At 39.0% G+C, this 25,682-nt stretch overlaps 1 protein-coding gene across 1 annotated transcript in view; it reads right to left on the bottom strand.

Annotated features, from left to right (window-relative positions):
- Positions 1–25,682, bottom strand: part of FBXL13 (F-box and leucine rich repeat protein 13) — a 186,124-nt gene that overhangs the window by 159,718 nt on the left and 724 nt on the right. Inside the window, exons 2-3 of the mRNA XM_061198232.1 lie at positions 10,357–10,460; positions 9,368–9,458 (exon numbers count right to left, since the gene is read on the bottom strand). Coding sequence (XP_061054215.1) covers positions 9,368–9,458; positions 10,357–10,460 — 195 coding nt within the window. The remainder of the gene's footprint in view (positions 1–9,367; positions 9,459–10,356; positions 10,461–25,682) is intronic.

The following is a 25,682-nucleotide window of genomic DNA, read 5'->3' as shown; positions in this document are numbered from 1 at the left end:
AAATTGAAGAATAAAAACCATATGATCATCTCAATATATGCAGAAAAAGCTTTTGACAAAATTCAACACCCATTTATGATAAAAACTCTCCAGAAAGTGGGCATAGAGGGAACCTACCTCAACATAATAAAGGCCATATATGACAAACCCACAGCAAACATCATTCTCAATGGTGAAAAACTGAAAGCATTTCCTCTAAGATCAGGAACGAGACAAGGATGTCCACTCTCACCACTATTATTCAACATAGTTCTTGAAGTCCTAGCCACGGCAATCAGAGAAGAAAAAGAAATAAAAGGAATACAAATTGGAAAAGAAGAAGTAAAACTGTCACTGTTTGCAGATGACATGATACTATACATAGAGAATCCTAAAACTGCCACCAGAAAACTGCTAGAGCTAATTAATGAATATGGTAAAGTTGCAGGATACAAAATTAATGCACAGAAATCTCTTGCATTCCTATACACTAATGATGAAAAATCTGAAAGAGAAATTATGGAAACACTCCCATTTACCACTGCAACAAAAAGAATAAAATACCTAGGAATAAACCTACCTAGGGAGACAAAAGACCTGTATGCAGAAAACTATAAGACACTGATGAAAGAAATTAAAGATGATACCAACAGATGGAGAGATATACCATGTTCTTGGATTGGAAGAATCAACATTGTGAAAATGACTATACTACCCAAAGCAATCTACAGATTCAATGCAATCCCTATCAAGTTACCAATGGCATTTTTTACGGAGCTAGAACAAATCATCTTAAAATTTGTATGGAGACACAAAAGACCCCGAATAGCCAAAGCAGTCTTGAGGGAAAAAAACGGAGCTGGAGGAATCAGACGCCCTGACTTCAGACTATACTACAAAGCTACAGTAATCAAGACAATATGGTACTGGCACAAAAACAGAAACATAGATCAATGGAACAAGATAGAAAGCCCAGAGATAAACCCACGCACCTATGGTCAACTAATCTATGACAAGGGAGGCAAAGATATACAATGGAGAAAAGACAGTCTCTTCAATAAGTGGTGCTGGGAAAACTGGACAGCTACATGTAAAAGAATGAAATTAGAATACTCCCTAACACCATACACAAAAATAAACTCAAAATGGATTAGAGACCTAAATGTAAGACTGGACACTATAAAACTCTTAGAGGAAAACATAGGAAGAACACTCTTTGACATAAATCACAGCAAGATCTTTTTTGATCCACCTCCTAGAGTAATGGAAATAAAAACAAAAATAAACAAATGGGACCTAATGAAACTTCAAAGCTTTTGCACAGCAAAGGAAACCATAAACAAGACGAAAAGACAACCCTCAGAATGGGAGAAAATATTTGCAAACGAATCAACGGACAAAGGATTAATCTCCAAAATATATAAACAGCTCATTCAGCTCAATATTAAAGAAACAAACACCCCAATCCAAAAATGGGCAGAAGACCTAAATAGACATTTCTCCAAAGAAGACATACAGATGGCCACGAAGCACATGAAAAGATGCTCAACATCACTAATTATTAGAGAAATGCAAATCAAAACTACAATGAGGTATCACCTCACACCAGTTAGAATGGGCATCATCAGAAAATCTACAAACAACAAATGCTGGAGAGGGTGTGGTGAAAAGGGAACCCTCTTGCACTGTTGGTGGGCATGTAAATTGATACAGCCACTATGGAGAACAATATGGAGGTTCCTTAAAAAACTAAAAATAGAATTACCATATGACCCAGCAATCCCACTACTGGGCATATACCCAGAGAAAACCGTAATTCAAAAAGACACATGCACCCGAATGTTCATTGCAGCACTATTTACAATAGCCAGGTCATGGAAGCAACCTAAATGCCCATCAACAGACAAATGGATAAAGAAGCTGTGGTACATATATACAATGGAATATTACTCAGCCATAAAAAGGAATGAAGTTGAGTCATTTGTTGAGATGTGGATGGATCTAGAGACTGTCATACAGAGTGAAGTAAGTCAGAAAGAGAAAAACAAATATCGTATATTAACGCATGTATGTGGAACCTAGAAAAATGGTACAGATGAGCCGGTTTGCAGGGCAGAAGTTGAGACACAGATGTAGAGAACAGACATATGGACACCAAGGGGGGAAAACTGTGGTGGGGTGGGGATGGTGGTGTGCTGAATTGGGCGATTGGGATTGACATGTATACACTGATGTGTATAAAATTGATGACTAATAAGAACCTGCAGTATAAAAAAACAAACAAAACAACTAATACTAAACTTTCATTCGGTTATTTGTATGGAAATATGTTAATATAAATGTTTCAGACATTACATGAAATTTCTAAAAATCTTATATGTTCTGGTATAATGTTATAAGTCATAATCCTAGTTATTACTTTAAAATGTATATCTCAGAAATAACTAAAAAAAAAAAAATAGATAACTAATAAGGACCTACTGTACAGCACAGGGAACTTTACTCAATACTCTGTAATGGCCTATATGGGAAAAGAATCTAAAAAAGAGCGGATATATGTATGTGTATAACTAATCCACTTTGCTGTACCTGAAACTTACACAACATTGTAAATCAACTACCCTCCAATAAAAATTTTTAAATAAAAATAAATAAATAAAATTAGAGGATGAGCCCAAACTCAAAAAAAAAAAGAGTAGAAAATGAGATTCTCTTAAAAAAAATACAAGAATGCCTCACTTGCCAAGCAGGAATAGGAAAACTATATAAATTAAAAGTCTAAACTGTGGAATATGCTGAAAGAGATGCAGATATCACTTGCAGTTATTCACAATAACACACATTAATGTGGGAATGGCTCACTGAGGATTGCTGAAATCGTCTGTACCTTCTGTACATTCTTTAAGAGTAAAGATAGTATTATATTAACAGTAGGTTAACATAACATAGGTATCTTTACTCCACCTCAGTTGGACATCAAAGCTCTTAGGAAGGCAACAGCAGCAGCACTAAGCCTCCACCTTCAGATGGCTTCACAGGTTTGGGACAGAGACACTTGGATTTCTTGAATTCACACAGGACAGCTTTGAGATTCCCAGAAGCAATTGGTTGGAATTTTAAGGAGAAACCAACCTCCTGTGTTATGAAGATAGGGGCTAGAAGCAGTGAAATTTGGGATACTACTATCAACACTGTTACTATCCCAGGATGGTGAGACCTGGGGAAATTTTGTAATAAATGAAAAGATAATGAAATACCATTACAAATCATTAATGCTAACTTACAAACAGATACTGAATTTATGGCTCTTTGATGTCAGTAGTAATTGGTCCCATTACTTTTCTTTTTTTTTTTTTTTTTTTGGCTGTGATGGGTCTTCGTTGCTGAGCGTTTTCTCTAGTTGCGGAGAGCGGGGGCTACTTTTCATTACGGTGCGTGGGCTTCTCATTGCGGTGGCTTCTCTTGTTGCGGAGCACAGGCTCTAGGTGCGTGGCATCAGTAGTTGTGGCTCGCAGGCTCTAGAGTGCAGGCTCAGTAGTTGTGGTGCACGGGCTTAGTTGCTCCAGAGCATGTGGGATCTTCCCAGACCAGGGATCAAACCAGTGTCCCCGGTATTGGCAGGCGGATTCTTAACCACTGTGCCACCAGGGAAATCCCCCCATTAATTTTTAACTTTGTAAGATACTCACTTTATTATATATGAGAAAATGGATGTATTTAAATAATACCTATAGAAAAAAGGTTTTACTTCTATAATATTTGATGTACCTAGTATAGTATAAGTTAATCATTAACTTCAGATTATAATTTTTGGTTTCTGGCATATTATAACATAATTTTTCTTCTGGTGGGCAATTCCTTTTTTTGCTCAGTTAATCCTTGAAACAAGAAATTGTATATTAATTGTCTTAACATATCTTACCATATTTTAAAGCACCATGCCTTTATTTCATTTGTGAGCTTTATTAATATCCCATATAGTATCATTCTAGAATAATGCTAGCAAAATAGTATGGAGTTTGCTATAGATTGAATGTTTGTGTTCCCCAAAATTCATCTGCTGAAACCTAATCCCCAGTGTGATGGTATTTGGAGGTGGGGCCTTTTGGAGGTGATTAGGTCATGAGGGTGGAGCTTTCATGAATGAGATTAGTGCCTTTAAAAAAGAGACGCCAGATGGGCTTCCCTGGTGGCACAGTTGTTAAGAATCTGCCTGCCAATTCAGGGGACACGGGTTCAAGCCCTGGTCTGGGAAGATCCCACATGCCATGGAGCAGTTAAGCCCATGTGCCACTACTACTGAGCCTGCGCTCTAGAGCCTGTGCACCACAACTACTGAGCCCACGTGCCACAACTACTGAAGCCCACGCGCCTAGAGCCCGTGCTCTGCAACAAGAGAAGCCATGGAAATGAGAAGCCCACGCACCACAATGAAGAGTAGCCCCTGCTCGCCGCAACTAGAGAAAGCCCACATGCAGCAATGAAGACCCAACGCAGCCAAAGATTAAATAAATAAATAAATAAACAAAAAGAGACCCCAGAGCTTTCCGTCTCCCCTTCTGCCATGTAAGAGTATAGCAAGAAGATGGCAGTTTATGAACCAGGAAGCAGGCTCTCAAGACATCAAATCTGCCAGCACCTTGATCTTGGACTTCCCAGCCTCCAGAACTGTGAGAAATAAATTTCTCTTGTTTGTAACCACCCAGTCTATGATATTTTCATTATAGCATCCTGAACAGACTAAGAGTTTATAAATATGTGTTGAATGCATTAATTTAAATCCCTCCCAACTCTGAATTGTTTATTTATCATAGGCTATAAAAGTTAATAGTAATAACAACAATAGTAAAAAGAAACCATGTCTTTAATGCAGAAGTGAGCACAGTCTAACATACAGTACCATGGCCTGACATAAGTATAGGATTTTTCATGCTGAGTAGTTTTCTTATTTTTTGACCTTCTTCAAATTATTGACAGACCATTTAATGCTCAAGGAGCTTTTGTGCATGGAGGGAAACACTCACTGCTAGTTGTATTTTAGAGCTCTGTTTAATAAACACATAGTTAATTCAGTACAACTTGGAAAAATTAATTTTTCTTAAACATGTAAATGTTTATTGCAAATTTCATTAGGTAAAGTCCCTGAAACAACTTAAACTAAATTAAAAACTTACAAAGATGTTCCTTAGAACTCTCAAATGCCATACACAGCAGACACACATACATAAATGCTATATCATTAGCTATTATTACTTATTTTATATTTAAACTTATCCTAAAGTAAACAATATGAATCTAGTTTGTATCTTCACTATTTCTATACTTCATTATTTTTATTCCTTCCAGATTACAGTAACACTTATTTTGATTCCTCCTCAGGAAACAGTAATCTACCCAATCTCAAAAGACTACTTTTGCAAACCAGCAAGGATATAGGATGTGGTTATCTTGTTTAGGGCACAAGATCTGTCTGCTTCTCCCAAATTATTAAAACCCCAGCCCCTGGGTTCATAAAGTTAAGTTTCCTTTTCATAGTTAAGCTTTGGTTGTTATATCAGTAAGACTTTTTAAGTCCACATCTTTCATTTAGATTTTCGAGTTTTGTTACGCAGTGCTCTCTCTGATAGCATCATTTTAAAAGTCGTATAAGGGAGTGATCTCCAAGACATATTGAGTGAGAAAAGCAAGAAGCAGAAGGCTATATGTAGTCTGCTACTTCTGTGTAAGAAGTCAAGGGGGCGGGGAATACATGTATTTGCTCATATTTTTTCAAAAAAAACAATGGAGTGATAAACTAAAAGCTACTAAAACTGGTTACCTAGAGAAAGGGATGGAATAGAGTAGATAAAGAGGCAGGAAAGGGAGCAATACTTCTCTGAGTACTCCTCATTTATTGTTTTGATTTTTGCTGTCATGTAATGTTACAAATAATTGAAAAAGCATAATTATATCAAAGAAAAAAAAGATGACCATTGACACACAAAAAAAGTATTATTTTAATGAAAATACCGGGTAAGATATATATATCTTAAAAGCAAAAAGAATTGCATAATTTTCTTAAACTGCTTTCCATAGTTCTTTGGTTAGTGATCTTGTGGTATGGTTATTTCAAAACCACCATATGGGTGTTGTAGGATGAAACTAATAAGCAATTAGTTAATGTCAGGCAGACCATGGGTGCCTCCTGATGCAATGCATTAGAAGGAACCCAACATCTCTGCATTATTCTTGTCATCAGAGAAAAAGAAGGAAAAAAGAACCTGAATATCGAGTTTGTAGATCTAACTGCAAACTTGCAGGAAATACAAGAAACAGAACAAATGAAAGGATTCTAGAGGAAATGAGAATGTGGGACATTTTACATGACAGATGATCTGTTTTCTTCAATAAGTAAGCGGCGTGGGAAAAAAGAAGAAAGGAGAACTATTGCAGATGACAAGAGACATTAGATACATAACAACCAAGTGTAATATGCGGACCCTGTATGGATTTCAACTTAACAGAGCCATATGTGAAAAGGCATTTTCGAGGCAATTTGGAAAACCCAAATATGGACTGAATATGGAGTCTATATATATCTGTATGTAATCATCACTAGATGATATTCAGGAATTATTGCTCATTTCATTACATTTCATAGACAATTGCACTGTGCTATGTTCTCTAAAAACACCATTTGTTGTTAAAGATGCACACTGAAGTATTTACTGGTAAAGTAATACCATTCCTGGGATTTACTTTCTAATACTCCAACAAAAAGGGGGAGGGGAGAATAATTAACAAGATTGGCAAAATGTTGATTATTGTTTAAGCTGAATGAGGGGGGATCATTATATATTTTCTCTACTTTTGAGTCATATTTAAATTCTTCTGTAATAAAAAGATGTTTTTAATGTTACAGATGCCTTTTCTTCTTGTAATTAGTAGGCCTATCTGGAGATTTCATTTCCTAAGAAATGAGAATCAAGTCTGTGAATTTAGTTTCCTCCTTACAATGGTTGATTCTTTAATCTTGGAACACACAGTTAAACTGTCTTTCTGTCTACTGTCATGAGAGCAGTTTCTCTCTTTTTGTTTTTTTTGTAACTGTTTGGCTTACTCACAGTTTCTTGTATTCAATCTTCTCTGTTTGCACAAATAGAAACAAATACATATTTATAAATAGGCATGTCCTTGCTGTGGAGGACTTCATAGCGTGAGGCCATAAAAATGACTGCACGCTGAAACCATGCAAAGCAATCTTAATAATCCATGGGGAAAATTACAATTGTTTGTGATCTGTAAAATATTTTATCAAAACATTAAAAACTCTCTGGCAGTTATAACTGTATAGGAAAGAAAAATGGGGGGGGGGAGCAAAGCTAATGTTTATTTAGTATACTGTAATTTAAAATATTAGAAACATTGAGGATTAAAGTGTTTTATGTCTTTGTGGGAAAAAAAAAAACCTTCGTTTTTCTCTGAGGGTGAAAGAGAAATGAATTATCTATCCAGCCTAGGTTGAGCCCTCTAAGCAATCCTAGGCACCTAGAGATTTACAGTTTGCAAAGTCACATCTAGTTTCTGTTTTTTCTAACTTATGAAGTGGGCAGACTTTCTATGCCTTGGTGAATTATCATACTCCTTTCTAAATGTGGATCAGCTTCCAATATTTTGTGCTTTTAATGTCATGAAATATCTCTATGAATTCCTTTTCAAATAAAACTTTAGATTTGAAGTAGCTACAGCGTCTCTTAGAATTCTGTGCAAACTTTTTTTTTTTTTTAAGTATTTATTTATTTATTTATGGCTGTGTTGGGTCTTCGTTTCTGTGCGAGGGCTTTCTCCAGTTGTGGCGAGCGGGGGCCACTCTTCATCGCGGTGCGCGGGCCTCTCACTATCGCGGCCTCTCTTGTTGCGGAGCACAGGCTCCAGACGCGCAGCCTCAGTAATTGTGGCTCACGGGCCCAGCTGCTCCGCGGCACGTGGGATCTTCCCAGACCAGGGCTCGAACCCGTGTCCCCTGCATTGGCAGGCAGACCCTCAACCACTGTGACACCAGGGAAGCCCTGTGCAAACTTTTAAAGATTCTCTATAGGCTTCTAGCTAGACATTGGACACAATCTGATTGTGTTTTATAAGGTCATTTTCAAAATATTGACAATATTTACCCCTCTAGATCAGTGGTTTTTAATAATTTTAGGATCTTATAGCAATGGTTTTCAAGCGTTTTTCATGTGACATTATACTCAGTGCAGTACTATTCTAGAGGATAAGGGGTGAGGAGGGGAGGACCAAGAATCCCATCCCCTGGGTCTTCTCTCCCCAGCTCCTGAGGTTGCCCCCAAACACCTCCAAAAACACGGTTTGCAGATATCTGCGCTCCATAGTGGATCAAAGTTCTGTGGTTGATAAAGTCATTAAGACACCCACACACCATGATGCAGATCAACTATGATCAAACATATGGGTTCTTCCCAGTGTATTGGTGCCTCTGAATCATCCCAGGCTTGGCAGAAATATCCCACCCCTCTATTTCTGTCTCTCTGTTGTAGAACACTGATTAGGATCTGGTGTTACTCTCCACCCATCCTTCTAAATGATGCTTCAGATTGTTCCTGGCTCTCAGCACCCACCGTGACCATGGCTTTGATCCTACTTTTCAGTGCCTGACGTCACCAGCAACTAGCCCTGCCTGTGCTCACTGAGACACCAGCCTGGGATCTAGAGGTATGACACATGGTCCCACACACATCTAATTCGTGTTGCTCTTTCTCTCCCCACATGCCTTTTGCTATTTTAGCTTCTCTCAGGTGCACAGTCTTTGTTCTGAAAGTCTCCATATTCTGAATTATTTCCTTGCCCTCTTTACAGAATTAAAACCAGCTGTTGGAGCTGGTTGTTCCTTTCATTAACTTGGTCTGGTTTTTAAGTTAGATCTCATTAATGTTTCGGCCATATCTTTGTGAGCATAATTCCCAGGCGGATGGCAGAGAGAATGGAGGGGGCGTGGAATACAGAGGAAGTAGATTAGAACGGAAAGAAAATATCCTCCTTTAAAGCTTTCCATAATGCTATTTTTGTCATTATAAAGATACAAGAGAAGAGGAGAAGGAGAAAGGGGGAAATTTAGTAGAAGGATTTTGTCAGAAAGAGGAAGAATAACTGCCTGTCCAAATGCTTCTTGGAAATTTGGGGAGGTTGCTATGAGTGTGGCTTTGTGCATGTGTGTGTAGGGGAGTGGGGTGGGGTGTTTGTATATGTGTATGTGATGTCCCTTCATGTTTCTGAGTGCCCCCAATTTCAAAAACAGTGTGACCTCACACCTCTCATGAAATCTAAAATCTTTTTGAGAGCTTCCATCCAAACTTAAGATGTATATGTAGAATGTTTGGTTAATAATACTTACCAGCTGATCATCCAGTCCAAAAAGTTGTTCCATGTAAGTTTCCGACAGTCTCCGAATTTTGGGTTTCATTGATGGATCAATGCACATATCCCTTTAATAAAATCATAAAATGCAGTCAAAAATTAATTTCATTTCATAGTAATTAGTTCCATAATTAAATCAGTGATTTTAATGAGTGGAGGGGAAGGGAAGGGAAGGAAAAACACTTCCCCTTGGGAGAAGCATGTCAGAATCACCTGGAGGGCTTTTTCAAACTACTCCCCCTCAAGATTCTGCCGTGCTCCCCAAGAAGGCATAACCTCCTTGTCCTCATCCTCAACTTGAAATAAACTGCCCTATGAGCACACATTGTTGATGAGAGTGTGCTATGTTTCTAACTTAAGAACCAGTGGAGAAATTGTTCCTATTGAAGTTTGGGGGACTTAAAAGCCTATGGAGGGGGACTTCCCTGGTGGCACAGTCGTTAAGAATCCGCCTGCCAACGCAGGGGTCACGGGTTAGATCCCTGGTCCGAGAAGCTCCCACATGCCGCGGAGCAACTAAGCCCGTGTGCCACAACTACTGAGCCTGCGCTCTAGAGCCCGCGAGCCACAACTACTGAAGCCCGCACGCCTAGAGCCTGTGCTCCGCAACAAGAGAAGCCACCACAATGAGAAGCCCGCGCACCGCAAAGAAGAATACCCCAGGCTCTCCTCAACTAGAGAAAGCCCGCGTGCAGCAACGAAGACCCAACACAGCCAAAAATAAATACATAAATAAACTTATATAAAAAAAAATAACAGACTGAAAACTACTTGGGGTAACTAAATGTCCTAGCTCAATAAACAATCACGATGATTATATATATATAAAAAAAAGCCTATGGAGGGATTCTTTGACAACCTTAAGATTGGAAACATTCATTAGCAAGACCTTTTTTGATAGTATACAATGAATGTTTTACCTTCAAAATAAAATACCTCCCTACCGTAAATCAAAACAGTACTTACCAGAGAAGACTTTCAAGACCATTTTCCATTACAGCAGTGATCATTTCCTCTAAATACCTCAGGGGATCCTCAGGACATGTAACAAGTAGACCACATAACAGAGCCTGGGAAAATGAAATGGAATCAGTATTTCTGGCTTTGCATGTTCTTACTAAGCAAGAGAATTTCTGTCAGACAAAGTCAAATAATGTGACAGTTTTTAAACTAAATGTGCTTTATAGATACCCCTCTGTATTTATTCAATGTTACCAAATAACCAGAGCAACATGCAGTTTACCTTTACTCTTAAAAAAAATTCCATTGTAAATGGCGAGTTGTTGCACAGTGTTTTGCATTATGTGAGGAGTACTTTACAGTCCAATTGAAGAAATAGTTGTGATTACCTTAGATCAATGGTTTCTACCATTTTTAAATATGAGGGACTCCTTTTTTATTGAAGTATAGTTGATTTACAATGTTGTGTTAGTTTCTGGTGTACAGAAAAGTGATTCAGATATAGATATAGATATAGATATATTCTTTTTCATTATGGTTTATTATAGGATAGTGAATATAATTCCCTGTGCTATACATTAGGACCTTGTTGTTTATCTTTTTTATATATAGTAGTTTGTATCTGCTAATCTGTAATCTGCAACTCCGAATTTATCTTTTCCCACTCCTCCTTTTCCCTTTGGTAACTATAAGTTTGTTTTCTGTGTCTGTGAGTCTGTTTCTGTTTCATAGATATGTTCATTTATGTCATATTTTAGATTCCACATATAAGTGATATCATATGGTATTTGTCTTTCTCTTTCTGGCTTACTTCACTTAGTATGATAATCTCTAGGTCCATCATGTTGCTGCAAATGGCATTATTTCATTCTTTTTTATGGCTGAGTTGTTTTCCATTATATATATATAATGGAAATTGAATCAGTGATTTTAATGGGTGGAGGGGAAGGACCCTCCATATATATATATATATATATATATATATATATTCCATATCTTTATCCATTTATCTGCTGGTGGACATTTAGGCTGCTTCCATGTCTTGGCTATGAGGAACTCCTTTTTAAAGTTAAAAATTCCTCAGACCCAACCATGAAAGTGATTGAGAAAATTCAACATCAAAATCATAATCTACTGTGAATTCAAGAAGTCTTTTAAAAATGCTTTTGAATTTTATCATTCACAGCATCTACAGGGTACATATTTGAAAAAGTGTGGCACAGTTCACATACCTGATAAACAAATGACTTATTGAATTAGATCTAAGGTAATGTTTAAGGCACATATATGGAACCTCAGAAAGCTGCTGCCGTCTTATTTTCTTCTGAGTTCCTCCCAAAAGAAGAAACTTCTCATAAAAGTATTGGTGAGGGGCTTCCCTGGTGGCGCAGTGGTTAAGAATCCGCCTGCCAATGCAGGGGACACGGGTTCGATCCCTGGTCCAGGAAGATCCCACATGCCATGGAGCAACTAAGCCCATGCGCCACAACTACTGAGCCGGCGTGCAACAACTACTGAGCCCCTGAGCCACAACTACTGAGCCCGCATGCCACAGCTACCCACGCGCCCAGAGCCCATGCTCTGCAACAAGAGAAGCCACTGCAATGAGAAGCCCGTGCATCGCAATGAAGAGTAGCCCCCACTCGCTGCAACTAGAGAAAGCCCGCATGCAGCAACGAAGACCCAATGCAGCCAAAAATAAGTAAATAAAATAAAATAAATTTTAAAAATGTGTTGGTGAGACATGTATTGAATACCTCTCCATTTGAGACAGAGAAAAAGATTTACAGCACACATCCCACAGAAACCACCTGGAGTGCTTAGACATTTCTCTTTGCCCCTTTGGTTCACTGGTGGGTCTCCTGGTACAGGTGTGGGGATGTGTATGTGTGTATAGTGGGTGAGGCGCTCTCTTTGGCCCTTCCTCCACATAGGGCCTCCTCTTGCTGGCTTTTTTCCTACTCCTCTCTCTCATGAACAAAATAATTCCACCTCTGAGTCATGCAGAGTTCTTCCCACCTATCTCCATGAACCAAGTGTCAACAGATCCAGGCCTGGGGGTCCTGGGTTTTAGACTCTCAGCAGTTCTCATAGTGTTCCTCCACATAAGAGGATAATTCTCCTGACTGAACCTCCACAACACATTTCCCATTTGCAGTAGCTCCATGTCCCCCATTTAGTGTGCAGCCTGCGGGCTGGGAACCTAGTCCCTAGGGCTATGGCCAAAGGGTAAGACCTCGATGTCTCTCCCTTCCCAGCTCTGCCTCCGATGTAGCCCCACCCCAGCTGCTTACAGTCAGCACTCAGACATCTGCAGACTAATTTCCTTCTCCCCCAAACCTAAAGAATATAGTGGTACAGCAGATCAGTGTTCTTACCAAAGTTGGCAAGCTGGATTTGAATAGTCTTCTATTACCTAAGGGCTGAAGTTGTCTGTTACCTGGAGGCTAGACTTCAGACAGCTCCCTAAATAGCCCTGATGAAAAGCCCATCTGCCTTCTAGCACTTCTGTGCCTCGATCACTAGAGTACTGAGTTTCTCTACTCCCTACTCCACGTCCTCCCCTTCATCCTAGTCTGGTACCCAGTTAGTCTGGCAGCAGAATAACCTGGGGAGTGAATTGGTCTCAGAGGATGAGGTCTAGGAACCTGCATTTTGATTGGCTCCCCAGTTGATTCCTATCACACTGAAGCCTTACTGGAATTCAGCTTTAAAGTAAATTATTGAGAAAATTGGGATCTGATAGATGAATATGAGAAGTTGCTTATTTCTTTATATTTCCAAGCTCCACAGATCAGAAAACTACTTTTCCTGAAAAGTTATCCTGCAGAAATCAAATCAAGTTGAAAGGATAAGTCTATGGAATGCTAATAAAGTCATATGGAACTAGCAGAGTTCAAATGTTCACTTTTTGCATAAGAAATCTCACTGTTCATAGTTTCCCACTGGGCAAAATAAAATATCCTGAGGTTTCACATATTAATGTGTGAATAGTGCATAGCTCCATGCAAATATGAAAGCATAGTTAGTGAATCAATAGATTTTTTTTTCTGCTATAAAACCATTAGCTTGGTCTTTATAAGGAGAGACAAAATATGCAAACATGCCCACAAAATGAATGTTTGACTCTCAAAAACAATGAGCAGGGCTTTATTATCGCTAGCCTTCTTAGTAAAAACTTACGTGGTCAAGGACAAAAAAAGACCGTGACTTACTTGGCTTTCTCAGGCTTGTAAATTCACAAAACAATTGTGCAATCCTCCACTTTCTTTGGCTCTGCCTCCCTAATCTCAGTCCAGAATATTTCTCAAATATTCTGAAAAATGTCTGGGTACTGAGGACAAAGAAGGGTTTATCCAAGACGGTTGTTTCTACTCCTTTTCAGTACTACCCATCTTACAAGAAGCAAGATAATGCAGTGAATGGAGTCCTCTGGGTTTAACTCCTGGCTCTGTAATTTTCTAGTATGTAACCTCTGACAAGCTACTTCTCTTGTTCTTCTGTTTCCTTAACCATACATGGGATAATAAAGGTATATATGTCATAGGGCTATCATGATAATTAAATGAATTAATATATGTAAAGTACTTTGAATTGTTTTCTAGCACAAAATAAGTACTCAATAGATAATAATGATAGCAAGCCATCATCATCTTTTAAACCATTCCACTGCTAATTATCACTTCCATTACAGGAAAAGACTTGGACAAAGAGAAAAGAAATTTAAAAATATTCCCTCATACCATTCAAAGGCCAGTGTAATGACAGAGAAAGAGAGACTTACTTTATAGCAAGTCTATTGGAAGAGATTAAGACCAATGCATTTGGTGGGAAATGGTTAGGAGAGAGAAGTTGATAGAACAATAGTTTAAATATAAATAGCAAGGTAGGAACTGTATATTAGAACTATGGGTAGATATAAGACACTTGAGAGAGCAAGTCTTGTTTATCTTTTTAGATACTCAGATAAACATAGGAAAAATGCTAAGGGCCTAAATAGCAATATAGAAGATAATTGCTTCATGAGGGCAGAGATAAAAGTGATTACCAAATGCTTGTGGGGTCCTCAGCAGTTGGAGAAACTTTCAACTGGTAAGGAGAGGGCAAGGGTCTTCCTCTTGGCAAGAACAAAGCCTCAGGGGCACAGACCAGTTTGGCTGGAATGGAGGATAAATGTAAAAGAGAAGCAGACAGAGTCACTCTGTGACGACGTCAGAATTCCATACCGGGACACAGGACTGGATCCTCCTCTAGACACAATAGGTCATTCATGATCAAACCCCTGCAAGATCAATCACATGGCCAAGGTCACAGATGGCCATACAACAGAGAGTCACAGCTCAGTGTGTTTCCAAGATCCCTCTAGGGTTGACCTTGACTTTTAGAGGGTATATTCTTGCTTCTGGATTTCACAGATGAGGCAAAGAAGGGCCAAGTGAGTCACAGAGCCAGCATGTTTTTAAACTACAAACCCAGACCTCCCCCCTGGCCCATACCATGCACTCAAACAAAATTGTGTGCATGTGTATCTTCCTCCAGAACTTGAGAGGTTTTTTTTCACGTTATCTATTCCAAAATATTTTATTCATATGCAAACCCCAAAACACATTCTTCTTTCAAGGAGACGGTAATCAACATATAGTTTACACCTTGTTGTTTTTTTTCCAGATGAGATTGCTTTTAAAATTGCAATGTCAGCACCACATAGTTACAGAAGCCCCTTTACTTAGGAAGAGGCTTAAGTTTCTAAACATTGTCCAAAGTCCCTTCAACCTCCCTACCCTCCAACCCCCAAAACAAGTCCAAAGTGACATCTCAGAAATGCTCACCATTCCCATCTGTAGTAGAGACGGTGTTGGCATGCTATAGTTCTAGGAGTGTCTTAATTTGTTTCTATGGAAGTTAGTAAGTTAAAAATTTGTAAATAAAGGGGGTTCTGTGTCTTGTCAACATTTAAATAGAGGGTGCCAAATTTTTATTTTAGAAACTCTATAACTAAAAACATATTGAAGATTATCGAAAGGGATCAACTGGATTTAGCCATTAAGGAGGGACCCCAGGGACAGGAAGATGCCCCCAAGGCCAGAACTTGAGGGGTTTTAAGGCAGACTGGACAGGAGAGGAGACAAGGTCTCTATGACGTGAGAGCAAGACAATAAAAGCAGGATCCTAATACCTGTGGGATTGTGCCTGGCCCAACAGGGAGGTGGTCACCAGCCATGTAATCCCTAGATGAGTAGGTGAATTGTTACTGGAGAAATAATAAGTCATACGCCTTTGGGTTGTTTAAGTGTACCATGGGTTTGCCTCTGGAACTGCATCTATGAACTGGCTGGCGGGGCTAAGGGAACACAGCAAACATAACTGCCCTCAAGGGAAGCCACAATCTTCTAGTCCCAGGGTCCAGCAAAATGAGTTAGTGTGACCGGTTCCTTCTCATCTACATAAGCTTGTGGTCTCTTGCTCATATATTTAGTAATTCCTGATTCTTGCATCTCTGGCAAGTATTTGCAGCTATTAGTCTCTAAAAAAAACTTCTGATAGTAGAGTCTATGTGATTTAGAAATAAATACGGTTTTTTAAAATACAGATTGGAAACTTAATCATGAAAGAAACACAAAGCATAAAAACTGCATAAGAATTTTTAAAAACATGTATTTATTTATTAATTTCTAAAAATAGAAAACTTTGCATAAAGATCATGGTTTGTAACTTAAATATGCCCTCTGCTGGGCAGATCTAGTTTTGCAAACTCCTTTAATCTTTCCTAGTTGTTAAACCGAAACCTGAGCTAACACTTTCTCACTCGCAGATGCAATCTTTATATGTAGGGGCTTAAGAGTTTTGTAGACATTATACCCTTAATATCTTGCCCATCTTTGGTCCCTATGGGGCAGGCCTTGTTTGTAGACAGTGTGCTGACTTCTGCCTAGAATGTAGAAAATTGAGGGAGAAACAGATTTCTAAATACTTCTGATAACCTACTGTTTGATATTCTACCAATAGGGCTTCATTGTAAGGACTCCTAGCTTAGTGATAGCTTTTAAAATACAAATATCTTTTGGAAGGAATATCTCCAAGGAAGGAGATTCCAACAGTGGTGGGATGAGTATTTCAGAGTTCTCAGAGAGAGAAACGATGAATATAGTGAGAGTGAAGAATTAGAAGGCAATATTCAGTTTCCCCACAATTGTATCGAGGCACAGGCTCTCAGTGTCTACATGTAGATAGTTTTTTTAAAACTTTGAATTTCTGAAATATACTTTTGCCAAATCTTAGAATAATATATAGAAAGTAAATATTTTATTGACCAAATTCCCAAGTCTTTGTTCGTTTAGTTCACTTTTTTTTTTCAAATCTAAAATTAAAGTTTAAAACAATGCTTGACTCCAAGGTCTAAAAAGATGTCTCTATGTTTATATCTGTTGTATAAATAATACACCTAGGTTGCATGACACTGTGCTAGGTGCTGATGGTCTGTGAGGTCTACTCACTTGCTGCAACATGGAGGACATGAACCATGAAGGAAGAGATTATTTCCTGTGATTGATCACAGTGGTTTCAAATTTTGTTTTTCAAATCAGAAAAAAAAAAATCTTAAAAAAAACCCCAAACTCAGGAGAATCCTCAAATATAATCTAGATCCTTTCTTAACCTCTAGAGCATCCCCCATAGGAGTCCTTAGAACCCTGGGATTCTGCTAAAAAAGAAAAAAAACTTTGGAAATCTATCAGTATGCAATTAGTCACACACAGGCCTACCTGAAAGCAGAGTGAGAAGATTTTATGAAAGTGCCATTGTAAGCTGGAAAAGAGGCTGACCCATCTAGGAAAGAGGGTGTCCAGGAGACCTCAGCTGGCACAGCAGCCAGAGGAAAAGGGCTCTCGTCCCAGGGAGACCAGACACAGGCCTGCAAACTGGCCAGCCAGCTGGTTTCCTAGGATGAGAAACCAGCACTTGCCAGCAATGAGTGTTTTTATGCTTCCTATGCTTTCTTTGTATGTTTTTTTCTAATTCTCCATCAATAAAGTTCACTTGATAATAGTATGGGAAAGCAAAAAAAGGAGGCACTTTTCCCTACACATAAGCCTGTTTTCATTATTTTGTTTAAATATATGAACTTTTTCTGATTATAAAAATAGTATATGTTCTATGTAATTTGGAAAGTTGAAAAAAAATACAAAGAAAATAAAAAGCAACCATCATACTGACAACCAGAAATAGCCTCTAATAAAAATTTTAATTTCAGTCTTTCCTCAATACATATATTTTTACAAAATTAAAATTAGGATCATACTATATATAGTTTTTTTTTTTAAATAAATTTATTTTTTTAATTTTTGGCTGCGTTGGGTCTTCGCTGCTGCGTGCGGGCCTTCTCTAGTTGTGGTGAGCGGGGGCTACTCTTCATCGCAGTGCATGGGCTTCTCATTGCAGTGGCTTCTCTTTGTTGCGGAGCATGGGCTCTAGGCACGCCAGCTTCAGTAGTTGCGGCATGCGGGCTCAGTAGTTATGGCTCGCGGGCTCTAGAGCGCAGGCTCAGTAGTTGTGGCGCACGGGCTTAGTTGCTCCGCGGCATGTAGGATCTTCCTGAACCAGGGCTCGAACCCGTGTCCCCTGCTTTGGCAGGAGGATTCTCAACTACTCTGCCACCAGGGAAGTCCCTATATATAGTTTTATATCTCTTTTTTTTATTCCTGGCTAGTTATTACATTGCGAACATTTTTCCATGCCACCAAAAATTCTTCAAAATATCATGTATTGAGGTTGGTTGATAACCTATTGCATAAAATTATACCATAAATGTTTAAAATTTATAAATGGTTGGACATTTAGGTTGTTTCTAACTTTTTCCCATTATTAAAAATTATATGATATACATATTGTCAATACTAATGATGAAATGTACATATCCTTAGAATATAGAATCAAAATGAGTATTTTGAAGATCTTCATACATTTTTCAAAATTGCTTTTCTAAAAAGATATTATCAGTTTATACTTTCATTGATAGCCAACGGGAGTGTCCCATTCACCTTGCCAACACTGAGAATTAAAACATTTTTATTTTTGTTGATTTGATGAAAATAATTCATTTTCATCTACATTTCGTTTTTTTCAGTGCAGTTAAATTAGTTTTCTTACATTTACTAGCTGCTATAGACTGAACCGTGTCCCCGCAAAATTCATATATTGAGGGGCTTCCCTGGTGCAGTGGTTAAGAATCCACCTGCCAATGCAGGGGACACGGGTTCAAGCCCTGGTCCGGGAAGATCCCACATGCCACGGAGCAACTGAGCCCGTGCGCCACTACTACTTAGCCTGCGCTCTAGAGCCCACGAGCCACAACTACTTAGCCCATGAGCCACAACTACTGAAGCCCGCACGCCTAGAGCCCATGCTCCACAACAAGAGAAGCCACCGCAATGAGAAGCCCACGCCCTGCAACAAAGAGTAGCCCCCGCTCGCCGCAACTAGAGAAAGCCCGCACGCAGCAACGAAGACCCAATGCAGCCAAAAATAAATAAATAAATATATTTTTTTAAAAAATTCATATATTGAAACTCTGTTCCCCAATGTGATGGTATTTGGAGATGGGGCCTTTGGGAGATAATTAGGTTTAGATGAGGTCATGAGGGTAGGATCCTCATGATGGGATTAGCACCCTCATATAAAGAGACACCAGACAGCTTGCTCTCTTTCTTTCTCTGCCAAGTGAGGACACAGTGAGAAGGCAGCCATCTGCAAGCTAGGAAGGGAGCCATCAACAGAACTCAGCCATGCTGGCACCCTGATCTTAGACTTGCAGCCTCCAGAACTGAGAAAATAAATTTTTGTTATTTAAGCCACCCAGTCTATGGTATTTTATTATAGCAGCCCAAGCCAACCAAGATACTAGCCATCTATGATTTTCTATACATTCGATATGTCATTTTTTGGGACAGGCTTCATTTAGATAAGGATGCAAGATATAACAGTAACCAAAGAGAGAATCTCAAAGGGATGGTAAAATTCAGAATGATAGCAGGGCCACTTGTTGAATCTCTACTCATGTCCCCCGAAGTCTCCCCTGGAGTCTTTCTCAGCTAAGGGTTTAAAGGGTTTTGTGGTTTGAGACAAGCCATGGCAACAGTTAGTCCATGACTTACTCTCTGTCTTAGACCATTTGGACTCCTGTAACAGAACACCATAGACTGGGGGACTAATAAACAACAGAAACTTATTTCTCACAGTTCTAGAGACTGGGAAGTCCAAGATCAAAGTGCAGGAAGATTCTGTGTCTGGTGAGCACCACTTCCTGGTTCACAGATGGCCATCTTCTGACAGTGTCCTTACGTGATGAAAGGAGCAATGGAGCTCTCTGGAGTCTTCATTATAAGTATTCTAACCCCATCCATGATGGCTCCACCCTCATGACCTAATCACCTCCCAAAGGCCCCACCTCCTAATACCATCACATTGGAGATTGGGTTTTAACATATGAATTTTGGGGAGACATAAACGTTCAGTCTATAGCATGTTCATATCACTTTGTTCATTTTTTACAATATGAAACTAATCACTGTGATTCCTGAAGATTTGAAAATAGGTATCAATTTATTTTGGTGCATGTGAGAACAACTGTCCCCTGTGTGACACTGATTGCAGGTGACCGACCTGACTAGACAGCCGCTCCACCCTCCCTGTGCCACTCAGACTCTTCCTGAAGTTCCAGAAGCTTGGTGCCTGTGAAAACAACAACCTTCTCAAAGACACAATGATCATATCTGGGTCAAAGGTAATTTTCTCTGGCTTATTAAATATGTTAATGCATTCTAGACCTGCACTAATATGGCAGCTACTAATTTCATGTGGCTATTGAGCACTTCAAATGTGGCTAGTCCAAATTGAGATGCGCTGCAAGTGTAAAATACACAATTTTGAAGACTTAATATGATTTTATATTGAGTCCATGTTGAAATGATTATAGCCTGGATAGATTGGTTTGTAGAAAATCTGTTGTTAAAATTAACTTCGCCTATTCCTTTTCACTTCTTTAATGTGTCTGTAGGACACCCAAAGGGATAAATGCACAGAGCACTCAGGAGAAAGTTTGAGCTAGAGACAGCTTCAGAGTCATAGCTGCAAGGGGTTGAAGCTGTTTTCTACTAGCACATGGTAGATGCACGGCAAATGCTTGCTGATGAAATGGTCAAATGTACCCTTCTTAGCTGACCACTCTTGCCATCCCCTCCAAGAAAAAAAGGCTGGCTGGTGTCCAGAGCCTAATCTGTTGTTAAAAAAAAAAAAAAATGTTAACCTAACTTGAATTGAACATAAAATCCAGCAGACTTTAAGCTGGTGTGCAAACCTCTAGAAGCCCACAAAGGCTTTCCAAGGGATATGTGAGAGTGAATAGTATAAAGGACTCCATTTCCAGATCCTCACCTTTCCCATGTATTCTTTCCAGAACTTGATTTGCCTCAGGACACATTTTGTGATTTTCTTTTCCCGTTCTTCCCATTCACAATCGCTTTCTCTCACTCTAGAAACTAAAGGCCTGTCTCTCATCCATCTGGAATCTCACTACACAGAAAACTGAGGCAGAGAGACTTAGAAACTTGCGCAAAGTCACACAATTAGTAATTGGCAAAGCCAAGAATCAAACCTAGGCAATCTCGTAATAATAGATAATCCCCTTGTATTGCTTCACACACTTTAGGGTTCAAGTAATAAACCTCAACTAAACATGGAGTTTATTGGCTCCTACACTAGAAATTCTAAAGGTAGATCATGCTTTGGATGAATTTAACCCAGTGACTTACTGATGTCACTAGAGGCCTGATTTCTTTCCATTTCCCAACTCTACCTTCCTCAGAATCCACTCACCCTAAAACCATCTTTCCTTGTGGACACAGGAGAATTGGCAATGGCTCCCAGGGCTACATGCTTCCCCACAAACATCCAGAGATGCTATGTCTCTGTCCCAGCATTCCAACCAAGCAACCTGATCTGAACTGGTTTAGGTCACATCTTGCCCTCTCCCACGATCCTCACCACCACCCGCCACAGTCACAAACATTGTGGCCAGGGAACTTGAATGTACTGGTTGTCATAAGACAATCAGGGTCCAACCCCAGAGATAGGGATAGTCAGTTTCCCTGAAGCATATGGGCTATATGGGGAAGAGGTAGGTTATGGAATAAGAGTGTAAGAAATATTAGGAAGAGGGAAGTAGATGTTGTGTAGGCAACTTGTTAATGTCCAGTATACATCTGCTCCTGGGGAACATAGAAAAGAAAGAAGAAGGGATATTTATAGAAGGGTTGAGACCCACTTACTGGGTGATAATGTTGTAATCCACATCTTATTCGTTCAGATAATACTTTGAGATCCAACTTGATCCCAGATTCCCCTTGTATGAACAAGCCAGGTATATAGCTGATTGTATTTCCTTAAATGGCCATAACAATATCTCCCATCCCATGAGCTCTTTTTGCAATGTGACTTTGATACACTTCCCATCAAGAAGTGGGATATATGTTCCCTCCTCTTGAATCTAGGTGAAAATAATGTTATGTTGACTTCCAAGCCTAGGTCATAAATGGTGATATAACTTCTACCTAGTTCTCTCTGGGGACACCTGCTCTTAGAACTCAGCCACCATACTGTGAGGAAGTCCAAGCAGCCCATGAAGAGGCCCATATGGAGGAACCAAGCCTCCTGGTTCACAGACCTAACTGAACTCCCAGCCAACATCTGACACCAACTTGCCAGGCATGTGAGTGAACCATCTTAAAAGTGTATCTTTAACCCTCTGCTGATCCGCCCCGGATGGTACCACAGGGAGCAGAGACAAGCTCTCCCTAAAAAACCTTGCAAGAATTTCAGATTTTTGAGCAAACTAAATGAGTCATGTTGTTTTAGGCCATGAAGTTTTGCAGTTGTGTTACACAGAAATGAATACTTGACACAGCAAGCTAACAGAAAATGACTACACAGCCACATCAAGCCTGTCATTCCATCCATCCCTAGCTACGTACATTATGAGAAAAAACACCCAGCCATGGCTATCATTTATTTTAACTTTTTATTATGGAAAACTTCAAACATATATAAAGTAAACAATAGTATAATGAACCCCTATGTGTCCATCACCCAGTTTCAACAATTATCACCATTCTGTGATCTTTGTATTATCTATATATTCACCCGTTTTTCCACCTGTTCTCAATTATAATTTTTTTAGGTAACGTTTACATGAATTCAACACAAATCCTAGCTGTATAATTCTGACAATGGATACACCTACACCTCAGTCATTTTCCAACTCCCCAGAAAGTTCCCTGTGTAGCGTTCCAGTTAAGCCTTCTGTATCAGTCAGCGTCCAGTCAGGAGACAGAAATCACACCAGTAAGTTGAGTAAAGAACAGTTATTCTATTCTAATAACTAAATTCTAATAATTTAATTCAAAGTTATTCATATTAACAGACAATGGTTTTAAATTAATAATAACTAACATGTTAAAGAAAACAGGAAATGATAGACAAAATGGATGAAAAGATGAAGAATTTTAATTGGAATGTATAAAAAAATCAAATGGACATTCTAGAACTGAAAAATATACCATCTGAAATTAAGAACTCATTTGATTCATTTTGATGTATTTAACAGTAGACGAGACTCAGCATAAAACAGAATCTGTAAACGTGAAGACAATCAATGAAAAATATCCAAACTTAAGCACAGAAAAGAGAATGGGGAAAAAACAGAATAGAGCAAAAGAGGCATAGGCATGTAGGACTAAGTTAAAAAAAAAAAAAAAAAAGCTACCATATTTATGATCGGAGTCCCAGAGGGAGAAGGAGAATTAGGTAGAAGCAGAATTTGAAAAGGACCAAGAATTTTCTAAAACAGATGAAAAATATCAATCAACAGATTCAGTAAGCCCAGTGAATCAAGCAGGATTGAAAAAAAAAAAAATCAGCCTCTATTCAAAAGTTGGCAGGGAAATGATATCCTAAGTAGACAGCCAGGTTTTATTCAGGACAGGTAGGTGGAGTTCAGAAGAGGTTAAATATACATAGCAATCTGTGATGAAAGATGATGTATTCCAAAACTTGCAGAAGATGGGTTTTAGAAGAGTGCTAGGCATGGAAAATTGGGTCAGGCGAATGGATGTACAGGGATATGAGACACAATGGGATTCAGCCTGATAGTCTCTTAGGGGAAGCAGGTAACCAGGTTAAGGTGGGTGTGTGAGGCTCTCTTGCGCCTGCTGGTAACGTGGTAGCAGAGGTGAGTGAAGGACTCCTCGGAAGAATATCGTCTTAGGCAATGGGCAGCACTTCTAAGGGCCTCTTTTCTCTAGGGGCAAAACAGTATGGTAGGCTGGTGAGGAAGAGGTGCTCTCATCCAGAGGAGGAACCAGGGATGCCTCTTGCAGCCACGTAGTGTTATGGCAAGTGGAGAGCAAGGCAAGGAGAGGTTACTACTTCCCTGATGTTCCCGGACCCTCAACTTGAGTCCAGTTGTGCTACCTGCTCCATGGCCAACTTGGACTGAGTCATCGCTCAGAATGGCTTTATCCTGAATCTTAAATAGCCCTCTGTATCTGCAGGTTCTTCATTCATGGATTCAACCAAATGTGGATCCAAAATGTTTGGGAAAAAATTCCATTGTTTCAAAAAGCAAAACTTGAGTTCACTATGTGCAGGCAACTATTTACATAGCATTTACATTGGATTAGGTACTATAAGTGATCTAGAGATGATTTATTTAGAGGTGATTTATACAGTGGGATGTATGTATGCAAATACTAAGCCATTTTATATAAGGTCCTTGAGCATGCACAGATTTTAGTATCCATGGTGGGTCCTGGAACCAATCCTGAGGATACTGAGGGACAACTGTATTAGGTCCTTTGAGGAGGCTCTTTCTCCCCAGGATAGTTTCACCCCTCCAGGCCTACTTGCATTGATACGATAGTACAAAAATGGTTTCAAAGAGGGAAAATTGATGATCCACAGATTTTTCAGGTTCTCCCCTTGGAAACTAAGTCCATTTCCTTTTTATAAGTTTGGAATTTTGCACTGTGAAGTCATGTGTTAATATATCTGACCAAGAAAAAGGTCTAATAAAACAAAAAGATGAAGATACTGAGAGAGAACTATACAAACATTCCACTTTCTGACCCCCATCTCCTATTTTCTAGCTCCCTCCCTCAATTACTCCCTCTACCCCTCTTCATTCACCTCTTACAAACTTCTACTTTCTACCCACATATCAGTATTATGTCTTGTTCTCATTCCCCACCCAGTCCTTAGAGTCCTTGGCCCATCACTTCAGGCACTCTCAAAAGCTTAGCTCCCTCACCATTGCCCTTCCATTATATATGTCTGGCAAACTCCTATCCTGGATGAAGTCAGCTCTTCTTTGTGTACCTGCATCTGATTTACTGAGTGCTGCTTGAGAAAATCATATAACTGGGAAGATGAGTACCATGCTTTCTACACATTTTCAAATATAATTGTACAGAGGGAAAACATGAATGAAACTCATCATAAAAAAATTGAAACAATACAGACGTATATGGAGTAAAAGATGAGAGTTCTCTCCTAAAACCATTACCCAAAACATTGCTGTTAAGTTTGCCATATGTTCTATGCAGGTATTATTGTCTTAAATATAGATATATATATGCATGTACATATATATACATAAACACACATATATACACATATACATACATATATGAAATCAGATAGGTAGCTAGATTGTAGTAGACACTTTGTTAAGCAATTTGCATTTTTTCTTTTCTTTTTAAAATTTAATATGTCACGGAGAGCCCTTCTTCTCAAAAGGTACAGGTATATTTTACTCTACATAATATCCCATTCCCTTACTTACACTTAGGTAATAACCATTTTCACTATGCAACAATGTTATAATGAATATACTTGTACATCCATCTGGTTACATATGCAAATATGTCTCTAAAGTGGATCCTCAGAAGTGGAAATGCTTGGTCAAAGGGTATTCATATTTAACATTTTAATACATATTTCTAAATTACCATCCAAAAAGGAAGAGCTATACCGAATTGCCCTCCCACCTGCGTAGGAGAGTTACTACCCCAAGCTGGGCTTTCAACACTGCCTGGCTCTCCTTCTCTTTCCTTCCCTAGACTTCTAACTCTCCCTCCTTCTCCGCATAACTTAACTACTCAAAACCTCTTCTGCACCCTCCATCCCCATCCAAACATACTCATTCTTGGCAAATATTTCACCTAATATTAGCAGAGAAAATGGAAGTCACCAGAAGAGAACTTTCTTGGCTTCCTATCCCCAAA

This window comes from Eubalaena glacialis, chromosome 8 (assembly GCF_028564815.1).
Source record: "Eubalaena glacialis isolate mEubGla1 chromosome 8, mEubGla1.1.hap2.+ XY, whole genome shotgun sequence".
In the NCBI taxonomy this organism is placed as follows: domain Eukaryota; kingdom Metazoa; phylum Chordata; class Mammalia; order Artiodactyla; family Balaenidae; genus Eubalaena; species Eubalaena glacialis.
This window is presented reverse-complemented; position numbering and strand designations above follow the sequence as displayed.